This window comes from Schistocerca serialis, chromosome 1 (genome assembly GCF_023864345.2).
Source record: "Schistocerca serialis cubense isolate TAMUIC-IGC-003099 chromosome 1, iqSchSeri2.2, whole genome shotgun sequence".
Lineage (NCBI taxonomy): Eukaryota > Metazoa > Arthropoda > Insecta > Orthoptera > Acrididae > Schistocerca > Schistocerca serialis.
This window is the reverse complement of record NC_064638.1, coordinates 1,158,812,652-1,158,824,942: the sequence shown is the minus strand read 5'-3', so window position 1 is coordinate 1,158,824,942 and position 12,291 is coordinate 1,158,812,652. Positions and strand designations below refer to the sequence as shown.

Genomic DNA, 12,291 nt, shown 5'->3' with positions numbered 1-12,291 from the left:
TTACGTTCAACGATTCTCTTCAGTTGTCGTTGATCACGTTCTTGCAGGATGTTTTACCGGCAGCAGCGATGTCGGAGATTTGGTGTTTTACCGGATTCCTGATATTCACGGTACACTCGTAAAATTGTCGTACGGGAAAATTGACATTTTATCGTTACCTCTGAGATGCTGTGTGTCATCGCTCGTGCGCCGACCATAACACCACGTTAAAACTCACTTATACCTTGATAACCCGCCACTGCAGCAGTAGAACCCGATCTACTAACCACGCGTGTCTTCTATAGTTATTGTCGACCGCAGCGCCTTATTCTGCCTGTTTACATATCTCTGTATTTCAACACGCATACCTATAGCACTACTTTAAGCAACGCCAAATTTTACCAATTTGTTGGTGGAGGACTCCAACTCTTCTTTTGTTAAGCGATAGCCGGCCGGTGTGGCCGTGCGGTTAAAGGCGCTTCAGTCTGGAACCGCGTGACCGCTACGGTCGCAGGTTCGAATCCTGCCTCGGGCATGGATGTGTGTGATGTCCTTAGGTTAGTTAGGTTTAATTAGTTCTAAGTTCTAAGCGACTGATGACCTCAGAAGTTAAGTCGCATAGTGCTCAGAGCCATTTGTTAAGCGATATTCCATTCCCCCAACCCCCCCCCCCCCCCCGACCGACTTCTAGAATCGCCCCTGACTGCACACGAATTTTGAAATAAAAACTACATAACTAAAGCGTGATTAAGGAAAACGTTGATGGATGTTAATACATTTGAATATCTTAAAGTCATACATAAGTATGACCTACTTCCAAGAGCGTAACACCACCAGTGTACGAGTGCTACGGCTTCTGACCAATTATCGCTTTTGTGTTTGTTTTCATCAGATTTATTCTTATGATGAAGAGTATACCAGCAGTTCAGCTAGCACAATGGCTGGGAATAGGGAATTGAAAGTAATGGGGTACAGTGGTCCAGCAGCTCCTTACAACCCACACATTACTGTAGTGAATGCTAAGTGACACTTGAGGCGGTGTACGGAACCACGCCACTGGTCGGTGGACGAAGGGAAACGAATTATTTAGTGTGATAAACTACGCTATACTCCGTGGTAATCGACTGGAAGGGTCTGAGTCTGTTGAATGCCTGCCACCAGGTGTAGTGCTAAGAGTGAAGTACAAAGGAGGTGGTGTTATGGTACAAGGGCGTTTTTCGTGGTTAGGGTGTGATCCCCTTATTGTGCTTACGAAAAACGCTAAACGCGAAAGAATGTGAACACACTCAGCACTGTATACAGCGTACAATAGAGGAACAGTTCGGAGACGATGATTGATTGTATCAGCACAACGCACGCTAAAATAGAGTAGCATCTGTGAGACAATAGTTTGTGAACAATAACATTCCTGAAATGGACTGGCCTGCGCAGAGTCCCCACCTCAACCCAGCGGAACACCTCTGGGAAGTGTCAGAAAGACGACGTCGCTCCAGACTCCAGTATCCGTTACGACTTTTGAGGAAGAATACGGCCTTATTCACCCAGAGACATTCAGACACTTCGATGTAAATGTCCCTGGCAGATTTCAAGCCATCATAAAGGCGAACAGGTGGACATACTCCACATTAACCTCCAGTAAAAGATGCCTAGATACTTTTGACCAGGTGGTAGATGCACATGAGTAGTACGTAATGTCCCAGCGTATTTCCATTCCCGTTACGTGGTGTTTACATCGTAATGGAAGTGGAACTACACTTGTCCAACACCCTTGATCTCCACTGTTACCAAATCCAAAGTCTATTTTTGTTGAAACTCTGTAGAACACTGAAAAGTGTTACTATTCAGGGTTTTTGAAAACAGACTTTAAAACTTTAAAAATTCAAACAAATTTATAGAAAGAAGATATAGAGCTGGGTTTAGTGTTATTTTGTAGGGAAACACATTAAAGTTTTTTTTACCTTACACTAAAGATGTGTGTGGTTTCCTGCACACATCCCATCGGAAGTCAATTTCTTGCCAAACTCGCTGTAGCATTGCAAGTATAACTTGCTCAGTAGCGGCGTAAATTCTTGCTCTAAATTCAGGTAGTGAGCTGGCACAGGAGGTACAAACACGATATCCTTGATTAATCCCCATTCTTTAAAAAATCGAGTGCTGTCAGGTCTGGGGAACGTGGGGGCCATGAATTGGTGCACCAGGGCCAATCCATTGACCTGGAAAGCGGTCACTGAGAAAATTCAGGACGACAGCCAGGTAGTGGGGTGGTGCACCATCTTGCATGAAGTAAACATTTCGTTCTTGGTCATTCTCATCGATCTGTGGTATCAAAAATTGTTTCAACATGTCCAGGTACACTATCCCATTGACGGTTCTCTCACGGGAAAAGAGGGAGCCGTACATTTTGTTCTTGCTCAATGCACAAAAAACGTTCAGTTTAGAGCTATCACGAACATGTTGCAATGTTTGATGTGGATTTTCTTTGCCTCAAATCCTACAGGTGTGTGTGCTAAGTGAAAAGTCGACTCTTCAGAAAAGATGATTTTGTCCAAGAAATGTTCATCCTCATGTAATCGATTTAACATATCCGCACAGAAGTTCTTTCGAGCAATTTTATCAGTCTTATAATTATAAGATCTATAAGATTACCAATGGTACATGTACGTTCCATTACGTCCAATGCTGGGGTTCTTGTCAATGTCGTACAGCCCTGGCAGTAGAGACAATATGTAAGGGAAAAATGAACTGATGTTTGTGTTGGGGAGGGCACGCAGCTTAGGTAGTTCGTGCAGCAACGTTGACCATCGTACTGCGGGGGTGTAATGGTTAGCATTTCTGCCTAGCAAGCAAGAAGACCTGGGTTCAAGTCCCGGTCGCAGCACAAACTAACTCATTTCTTCTGCTTCGATCACTATAGTAAATTTTTACAGTGTCTTATTGCTTGTACGATCGTCAATCTGTACCGTTTCAAGTGCAAACGGTTTTTCAACATATGCCAAAAGGTCGCATGTGGGGTTTGCAGTTTGCGAGATGCACGCCAGGTCGATTTCGTAGGACTGTTGACAAGACGTTGACTCATTTGTTTAACGACATCGTCAGATGAGCTTGGACAACCAGATGATTTCCCATATCTTACCAAGCATCTTGTTTCTACCAAACACTTATCTGACTCAAACTGTACGCCTACTAGGAGGATCTTTAGCGTACTCGGTATGGAAATTACGCTGAACTGTTGTCGCTGACTTCGATTCTTTAAAACAAAACACACAGCTAGCATGCTTGGGTCCAGTGCCATCTTTAACGCAACTGCCGCTAGTGCTCCTTACGGTGCGATTCGGCACTATATAGCGAACTACGAGAGACAAAACTTCATGTATTTCCCTACAAATTGACTCTATAATCACCTCTGTAGGTACTATAAACTAATATATATGAATTTTCAAATTTTACTTTTTGAAACACCCTGTATTTCTCTTCCACAGTCTATTGAGTCATGTTTAATGTGACTATACTGTTAAAAATTTCGATTCAGTATCTTAAAAAATAAAAGTAGTTACTAGTAACAATTACTGAGTCAACCCTTCGCATATTGTCACAATTTTCAAACTTAATTTCAGTGTGTTTTCAGTGTGTTGGACCATAAAGATTCTATTTTACATGAAACATTATGCTTTATGTTTTGGCATCGAGTGCCGTTTTTGAAGCGTCACAAGGGGAGTGATAGCCACTCCACAATGTGTACCCTAAACGATCGAGAAACTGACAGTATGTCTCCGGGTTTCTAGTTTAAGTGATTACTCCATTCTTGGGTGCAATATTTCGACGCCTGGCCTGGATGCCTTCCTCAGAACCTGAACACGAACCAAGCCTCGTTGCAGTAAATCTGAAAATCATGCCATCAGTCATTCCTGGAGGTCCCTATTAATACGGTCTGGGAAACTCACAACGAGGCAGACTTATCACTGTAAGGCGAAATATTCGAGGTACTGTGGCACGCGGAACGCTGACAAGATGCCGTCGAGAAAGTTTTTCTACAGCTATAAGAGCCTTAAACATGCTGCATTACTGGACTGAGGGAGCAAGCTGTACATGCCGGGCACTGTAAGCCAGTTGCGCTGATATACACTACTGGCCATTAAAATTGCTACACCACGAAGATGACGTGCTACAGACGCGAACTTTAATTGACTGGAAGAAGATGCTGTGATATGCAAATGATTAGCTTTTCAGATCATTCACACAAGGTTGGCGCCGGTGGCGACACCTGCAACGTGCTGAAATGAGGAAAGTTTCCAACCGATTTCTCATACACAAACAGCGGTTGATCGGCGTTGCCTGGTAAAACGTTGTTGTGATGCCTCGTGTAATGAGGAGAAATCCGTACCATCACGTTTCCGACTTTGATAAAGGTCGGATTGTAGCTTATGGCGATTGCGGTTTATCGTTTCGCGACATTGCTGCTCGCGTTGGTCAAACTTCATTTCAGTGTGTTGGACCATAAAGATTCTATTTTACATGAAACATTCTGCTTTATGTTTGAGCGTCGATTGACCCTTTTGAAGCAACACATGTTTGGCGCCGGTGGCGACACCTACAAAGTGCTGAAATGAGGAAAGTTCCCAACCGATTTCTGGTACACAAACAGCGGTTGATCGGCGCTGCCTGGTGAAACGTTGCTGTGGTGCCTTGTGTAAGGAGGAGAAATGCGTAGCAGAATATGGAATCGGTGGGTTCAGGAGGGTAATACGGAACGCCGTGCTGGATCCCAGGGGCCTCGTATCACTAGCAGTCGAGATGACAGGCATCTTATCCGCATGGCTGTAACGGATCGTGCAGCCACGTCTCAATCCCTGAGTCACCAGATGGGGACGTTTGCAAGACAACAACCATCTGTACGAACAGTTCGACGACGTTTGCAGCAGCATGGACTATCAGCTCGGAGACCATGGCTTCGGTTACCCTTGACGCTGAATTACAGACAGGAGCGCCCACGATGGTGTACTCAACGACGAACCTGGGTGCACGAATGGCAAAACGTCTTTTTTTCGGATGAATCCAGGTTCTGTCTACAGCATCATGATGTTCGCATCCGTGTTTGGAGACATCGCAGTGAACGCACATTGGAAGCGTGTATTCGTCATCGCCATATTGGCGTATCACCCGGCGTGATGGTATGGGGTGCCATTGGTTACACATCTCGGTCACCTCTTGTTCGCATTGACGGCACTTTGAACAGTGGACGCTACATTTCAGATGTGTTACGACCCGTGGCTCTACCATTCATTCAATCCCTACGAAACCCTACATTTCTGCAGGATAATGCACGACCGCATGTTGCAGGTCCTGTACGGGCCTTTCTGGATACAGAAAATGTTCGACTGCTGCCCTGACCAGCACATTCTCCAGATCTCTCACCATTTGAAAACGTCTGGTCACTGATTGCCGAGCAACTGGCTCGTCACAATACGCCAGCCACTACTCTTGATGAACTGTGGTATCGTGTTGAAGCTGCATGGGCAGCTGTACCTGTACACGCCATCCATGTTCTGTTTGACTCAATGCCCAGGCGTATCAAAGCCGTTATTACGGCCAGAGGTGGTTGTTCTGGGTACTGATTTCTCTGGATCTATGCACCCAAGCTGCGTGAAAATGTGATCACATGTCAGTTCTAGTATAATATATTTGTCCAATGAATACCCGTTTATCATCTGCATTTCTTCTTGGTGTAACAACTTTAATGGCCAGTAGTGTAGTTAGGAGCGACAGCTACACGAATAGTGTGATTGCTATGAAAGACAAGTGCAGGGAATTACTGGAAGACCTGGCAGACGAATCTCCATTACTGATATGGGTGAAAACTTCACAATCCAAGCAAGTTGTCATGACTGACAAGTTCTGTGACGCTTCTCTCGAGGGCAATAGGAATGGTCCTATTTACGACCAAAAAAGAAAGGAAGAGCAAGGTTTAACAGCCCATGTAGGACATTGTTATTACACATCGAGCACATGTTCATATTTTGGACTTTTCTTAGGGAGGAGGGTCATAGATTTAGGGAAACCAGGGAAAACAAACATTGATCGCCAGATAAAGATCTGAACCCCAGTCTTCCCAAATAGGAGTCCATTTAATGTAGAATTGTGCGCAATTGATATCGAGTCCGAGAACAGATGACCATCGAGTCCCCATTTTGAAGAGGTTCCAGAGAACAGCGGTTTTCATTACAGGTACATTTAGTAAGCGCGAAAGCGTTACGGCCACTGGTGTAGGACGAGAATCTTCTCATCCTACTCCAGTGGCAGATGCTACTAGAGGTGTTGTCCGCCATGGAGAAGTTTGGTGTCAACGACCAGAAAGCGTACATTCCTTGAAGCGCCAACCAATATATCGTTCCCTCGCACATACATCTCACGACAAGATCATGAAGGTAAAGTTAGAAAACATACAGCTCGCTTACCAACAGTAGTTCCTTCAGCGCATCATTAGCAATTCTAACTGGGTAACATACAGGAGTTCGGAAAAAAATGGTTAACACCTGAAACACAGTTCATTACCATGCCCAGTACAGTGTAGGAAATCCGTTGCCATTCAAAACAGCTTCCAGTCTTCTCATAATGGACAGGTATGGCTCCCGTATCGTTTGCAAACGGAATCGTATACCATTCTTCCTACAAAACAGAGGCAAGTTCAGGCAACGATGGAGGTGGATAGCTGTTCGAGTTTACAATCAGTCTCATCCATGATTTTGGAGCTTTCACACCCAGTACTTCAGGTGGGTATTCAGCTGTTCCTTCGACAGCCCAATATTTCCAGCCTGCAGGTCGGTTTCTGATCTATCTCTAATGTCCGCGATGACAGGATATTAAAATACTCTAATCAAGATTTGACTTCAGCATCTTGACAGTCGTGTCGATGTAGAACAAGGTCGCTTTGACCCACGAAGGAAGTCTCCAATTTGATTTTTGGAGAAATCACTCCGCTATTCGCCCAAAGTGATTCAGTGAAATATCTGCTCACCTAAATCTGAGGGTCCGTACGGGATTTCGAACCCCGTTCCTTCTAAAAGCAAATCCAGCGCTGTCAGATCAATAAACAACAAACATTGTCTGGACAAATGTTTAAAATCACTTGGAATCAGGTTTCGTGTCAATAAACTGGCTTCCTCTGAACCACGGTAAGATCAGTGACCAGTCACTTCGGCATATCGTCACAATCACGAGCACTATAGTGCATGCAAGCATCAGAAATTTCAAACAAAGAAAAAAAGAATTTGCAAAAGTATAATTAGACAGAAGAAGCTATCATAAATAAAATGTCGTGGAACAATAGTAACTATGTAGGAGGATATAAAACTGCGAGTTGGTCCTGTTAAATCTGCATCAGAAGCGAAACGAAAATTAATTTACGGAAGGCGGCAGGTAGTTTATATTGTAATATGTGAGACGGGAAAAGCTTACAAGTTACTGTCCATGTTTGTTGATCTGTATGTCTTCATTAATATAAAGCATTTATTTTTCTTGTACCCAAACCATGTTTCGGGAAAGCCACACCATAGTCAGCAGGCTTTTGTTGTCTTGCATAGTATTCTTCAGCGTTTTAACTGAGACAAATAATTTATTTTTACACTTCTTCAGGCTGTATGAAGATATTTTATGAATTTTATTGTTTGGTGTTCACCAAAGACTAAAAAATACTTGCAGAGTCGTCTATTTTTGTCGCTCTTGATAATCTCTGACCTGTCTCCATCGGGCGGCTGTCAAGTTTACGAGTCTGTTCCTGTGTTGATAGTCACTAACAAGCAATGTTTGTTCCGGTACACTCATTCCTTCCGAAACACTAGTAAGACAATACATTCGTAACTCTGCAGTTTCTCGTTTTTGACAAATATGAAAAGCGAAGGCAGAATGATATAGTAATTTTAATATTGCAATATATATCAGTGGAAAAATTACAAAAATCTATATAGAATAGAAAAACACACACACACAGACAGAGACAGAGAGAGGTGTGAAAGCGTGAAAAATAAAAATCGGGTCTTTCGCAAAACGGTGGCTAAATATGATTTGGGTGAATTCGAACAAGTGTTTTGACAGTCCTACAAGTTCCTACATCGTCTCCTGCAGACACGCCAGAGCTATAAGCACGTAAACATTTACCTGGGTGTATTTAATCTTGGGATTCCTGTTGGCCATCGCTGGTTCGCTTGCTGGAATGAGAGAGAGATCGCACAGCCGGTGTTTCGCCTCTTGATATGATAACGCAGCTGTCGCAGACGCTTCGCGATGGCCGACTGTGGGCGCGGCAGAAGCGACACTACATGTGTTTACGCCTGCCCCTCCACAGAATCCCGATGCGATGACAGCGCCGCCGGCGGCCGCTGCGAAAAGCATCTTGCACGGATACAAGCAGCTGACGTGAGCGGCGGCGACCTTTAAACAAGTGCATGGCGTGGGGTTTTCTGTAGCTTCTCAAACGAACTACTTTTGGTTGCGAAATGTGTCCTTACGGAAGAAATTTTCAATCTTACTTACTGCTGATAGCTTTTCTTCCCGCTTTCAGAACAACCCCTTACAAGAACGCTGAATTTTTCTTTCATCCTCGGCTATAAATAGCCCAGCTTGGTATACGTCCTTCGCTGACCCCTAGTGCGTCCTAAGCCCTCCAGAGCAATGCGTACTCTGTGGCGACGTAGTCTAGGTACAACTGATAAGTGAACGTCATCAGTAAAGGAACCCAACCTGGATCTGCCTATACTGAAACTCGTTGGAGCAGTCCGCAGCTCGTGGTCGTGCGGTAGCGTTCTCGCTTCCCGTTCCCGGGTTCGATTCCCAGCGGGGTCAGGGATTTTCTCTGCCTCGTGAAGTTCTAGGGGACTGATGACCATAGATGTTAAGTCCCATAGTGCTAAGAGCCATTTGAATCATTGGAGCAGCTATAGTTTTGTTCATCAATGTCGAAAGGACTACTACAACATATCTGAAGGTTTTAATATCTCCTACCAATGGGTTGAATAGGCAAAATATTTGGAAAATAAGTGTGACAATTTTTCCATTAATTACGGAAAATGACTTACACGAACTAACGAGTGCTGTCGGCAGGGAATCTGAAATTGATTCTTTATTTCCAGATTTCGAGAAGATTTTTGCAGTTGTGTGACAGGATTCGCGATTTCCTATTAGAAAGGTCACAGTTCCTAGTAACTGAGGAGAAGTTATCGAGTAAAACACAAGTTATATTTGGCATTCCCCAAGGGAGTGTTATTATAGGACCTCTGCTGTTTCTAATACATATAAACGATTTGCGTCACAACATGAGCAGCGCTCTTAGATTATTTGCAGATGTCGCCGTCATTAACCTCCTTGTAAAGTATTCAGAAAATCAATGTGAGTTACAAGATGATTTAGATATCTGTATGGTGTGAAAAGTGGCAATTGAACTTGGAAAATAAAACTATGATGTTCTCCGCTTGAGTACTAAAATAAGGCGTTAAATTTCAGTAACGCGACAAATAATACAAACTTGAAGGTTGTTGACTCAACTAAATACCTAGACATTACAGTTACGAAAAACTTAAATTGGAACCCTCATACAAAAAATGTTGCGAGGAAGGTTGTGGTTTATTGGCGGAACACTTAGAAGATGCAACAAATCTGCTAAAGAGACTGCCTACACTACATTTTCTCGGCCTTTTCTGGAATATTGCTTTGCGATAGGGGATCCTTACCAGGTAGGCCCCTTCTTCTTCTTCTTGCTGGAACGTTCCCGCTTATACAGGTTGTTCACAGAGGCCATTCCAAGTTCCTCTTTTCTCCCATAGTCTATCATTTAGCATCTCCTCCCACTCTGGTCCTCTTCAGTTCATATCATCCTTTACCTGGGCTCTCCATCTTGTCCGTAGCATTCAACTTACTCTTCTTCCAGGTTCTGTCCATTCTATGGTTCTCCTTACAAGGGAACCTCCCCATCGCACCCCCCTCAGATTTAGTTATAAGTTGGCACAGTGGATAGGCCTTGATAAACTGAACACAGATCAATTGAGAAAACAGGAAGAAGTTGTGTGGAACTGTGAAAAAATAAGCAAAATATACAAACTGAGTAGTCCATGGATAACATAGGCAACATCATGAGAATGTAAGCGCAGGAGCGGCGTGGTCCAGTGGTAAAGTGAGCAGCTGCAGAACGAGAGGTCCCTGGTTCAAGTCTTCCCTCGAGTGAAAATTTTACTTTCTTTATTTTTGCATAGTTATTATCTGTCCGTTCGTTTACTGACGTCTCTGTTCACTGTAATAAGTTTAGTGTCTTTGTTTTGCGACCGCATCGCAAAACCGTGCGATTAGTAGACGAAAGGACGTGCCTCTCCAATGGGAACCGAAAAGGTCATAGGTCAACCGATTCCTCCACAGGAAAACATGTCTGATATATTCTATACGACACTGGTGACGGCATGTGCGTCACATGACAGGAATATGTTGTCGACCCACCTAACTTGTACACTTGGCGAATGGGTATAAAGATTCTTCTACCCTACCCGATTTAGGTTTTCTTGTGGATGTGATAATCACTCACAAAAAAGTGATGAAAACATAAGAGTTTGTCACATAAACTGAAAATAAAAGATTAAAATTTTCACTCGATGGGAGATTTGAACCAAGGACCTTTCGTTCCGCAGCTGCTCACGTTACCACGAGACCTCAGCGCTCCTGCGTTCCTAATGTCCTTGATATTGGATATCTTCCCATGAACTACTCAGTTTGTATATTTTGCTTATTTTTTTCACAGTTTCACACAACTTCTTCCTGTTTTCTCAATTGATCTGTGTTCAGTTTTTCAAGGCCTATCCACTGTGCCAACGTATAACTAAATCTGAGGGAGGTGCGATGGGGAGGTTCCCTTGTTAGAAGTCTTTCTCGTCCCATTCATTTAATATTACTGTACCATTTAAGTCTATTACTCTCCACAGATTCTTTTGGGGGGCTTGATCTGCAGGGTGTTTCGTATTATTTCATTCCTCTCCCTGTTTTTTCTCGTCTTACATAGAATCCCTCGTAGAAAGGGCACATCTGTTGCTTGTCTTCTTTGTCCACGTCCGACACTCTGATCCGTAGGTCAAAATTGCTAGATAATATGACTTGCAAATAACGATCTCTGCTTTGGCCTATATTCCCGATTTCTATTTATGACCGATACACAGTAATAAAATTTCGAACAATTTTCTATTCTCTCCAAAATTTCGTCGTTGATGTTTACTTTCCTGCTTAATTTACTTCCTAGATACTTGAAAGCATCTACTTCTTGAATATTTTTTCTATTACAACTTATATACTTCATTTTTTTCATTTTTCTTGCTGACTTTCATTACTTCACTTTTAGTTAAACTTATTCCCATGCCTGCTTCTTCAGTTACTATCTTCCAGGTATTTAGTTGTTCTTCCACCTGCTCATTTTCTTCCCAGATCATCGCATTATTTCCATATGCTGTGTCATCTGCTGATAACTTTCGGCGTACGTCCCTTATGGTGTTGTCCATGGCTATACTAAAAAGCATTGGCGAGAGCACACTTTCTCGCCGGACCTCTTAGAAAGTCGTTCTTACAGAGCGCCTTGTTACTCTTCATAAAGATAGGTACAATAATTGTTTTAGCCCAATCATCATGAATCTTTCCATACGTCCACACTATTCTCATTATTCTATACAGCCTACACCAGGAGCTTTGCCATTTTTCGTTTCTGATACAGCTTTCTCTGCATCCAACATCTGCAGATCTTCCCTTTCTATTTCCGTTGTGGGTGTGATATTTCTTTCGTCTCCCTATATCTCATCATGCTCATCATGTGCATACGTTCCATCCTGTCCTTCATATAGTTTTCGAAAGTACTGTTTCCGTACTTTCAAAACCTCTCCTTCCTCCCACATAGGTTTTGCATCTTTGTTGATGTCTTTTGAAGTATTTTCTTTTTGCTTTCCTTTGTTACCTAATACACGGTATAATATCTTCTTGTCATCCTTAATATTCTCTTCCATGTCTTTTCTGAATTTTTACCAAGACTTCATATTAGCAAATGCTATCATTTTCTTTGCAGAGAGAACTGACGGAGGATACCGAAGAAGTTCAAAGAAGGCCAGCTCGTTTTGTAGGTTCGTAAAATAGGGGGGAAAGTGTTACGGATGTGACACGTGAGTAAGGGTGGCAATCATGAAAACAAAGACATTTTCGCTGCCGCGAGATAATTTCACGACATTTAAATCACCAGCTTTCTCCTCAGAAGGCCAAAATATTTTGTTCGCCCCCACCAACATAGGAAGAAGCAAACATCGT

The 12,291-nt window shown here is 43.0% G+C and overlaps 1 protein-coding gene across 1 annotated transcript in view; it reads right to left on the bottom strand.

Annotated features, from left to right (window-relative positions):
- The window catches only part of LOC126418077 (aldehyde dehydrogenase, mitochondrial), a 125,885-nt gene extending 117,594 nt beyond the window's left edge, over window positions 1-8,291 (bottom strand). The window contains exon 1 of the mRNA XM_050085165.1: window positions 8,131-8,291. Coding sequence (XP_049941122.1) covers window positions 8,131-8,166 — 36 coding nt within the window. The 5' untranslated portion in view covers window positions 8,167-8,291. The remainder of the gene's footprint in view (window positions 1-8,130) is intronic.
- Window positions 8,292-12,291: the final 4,000 nt, after the last annotated feature.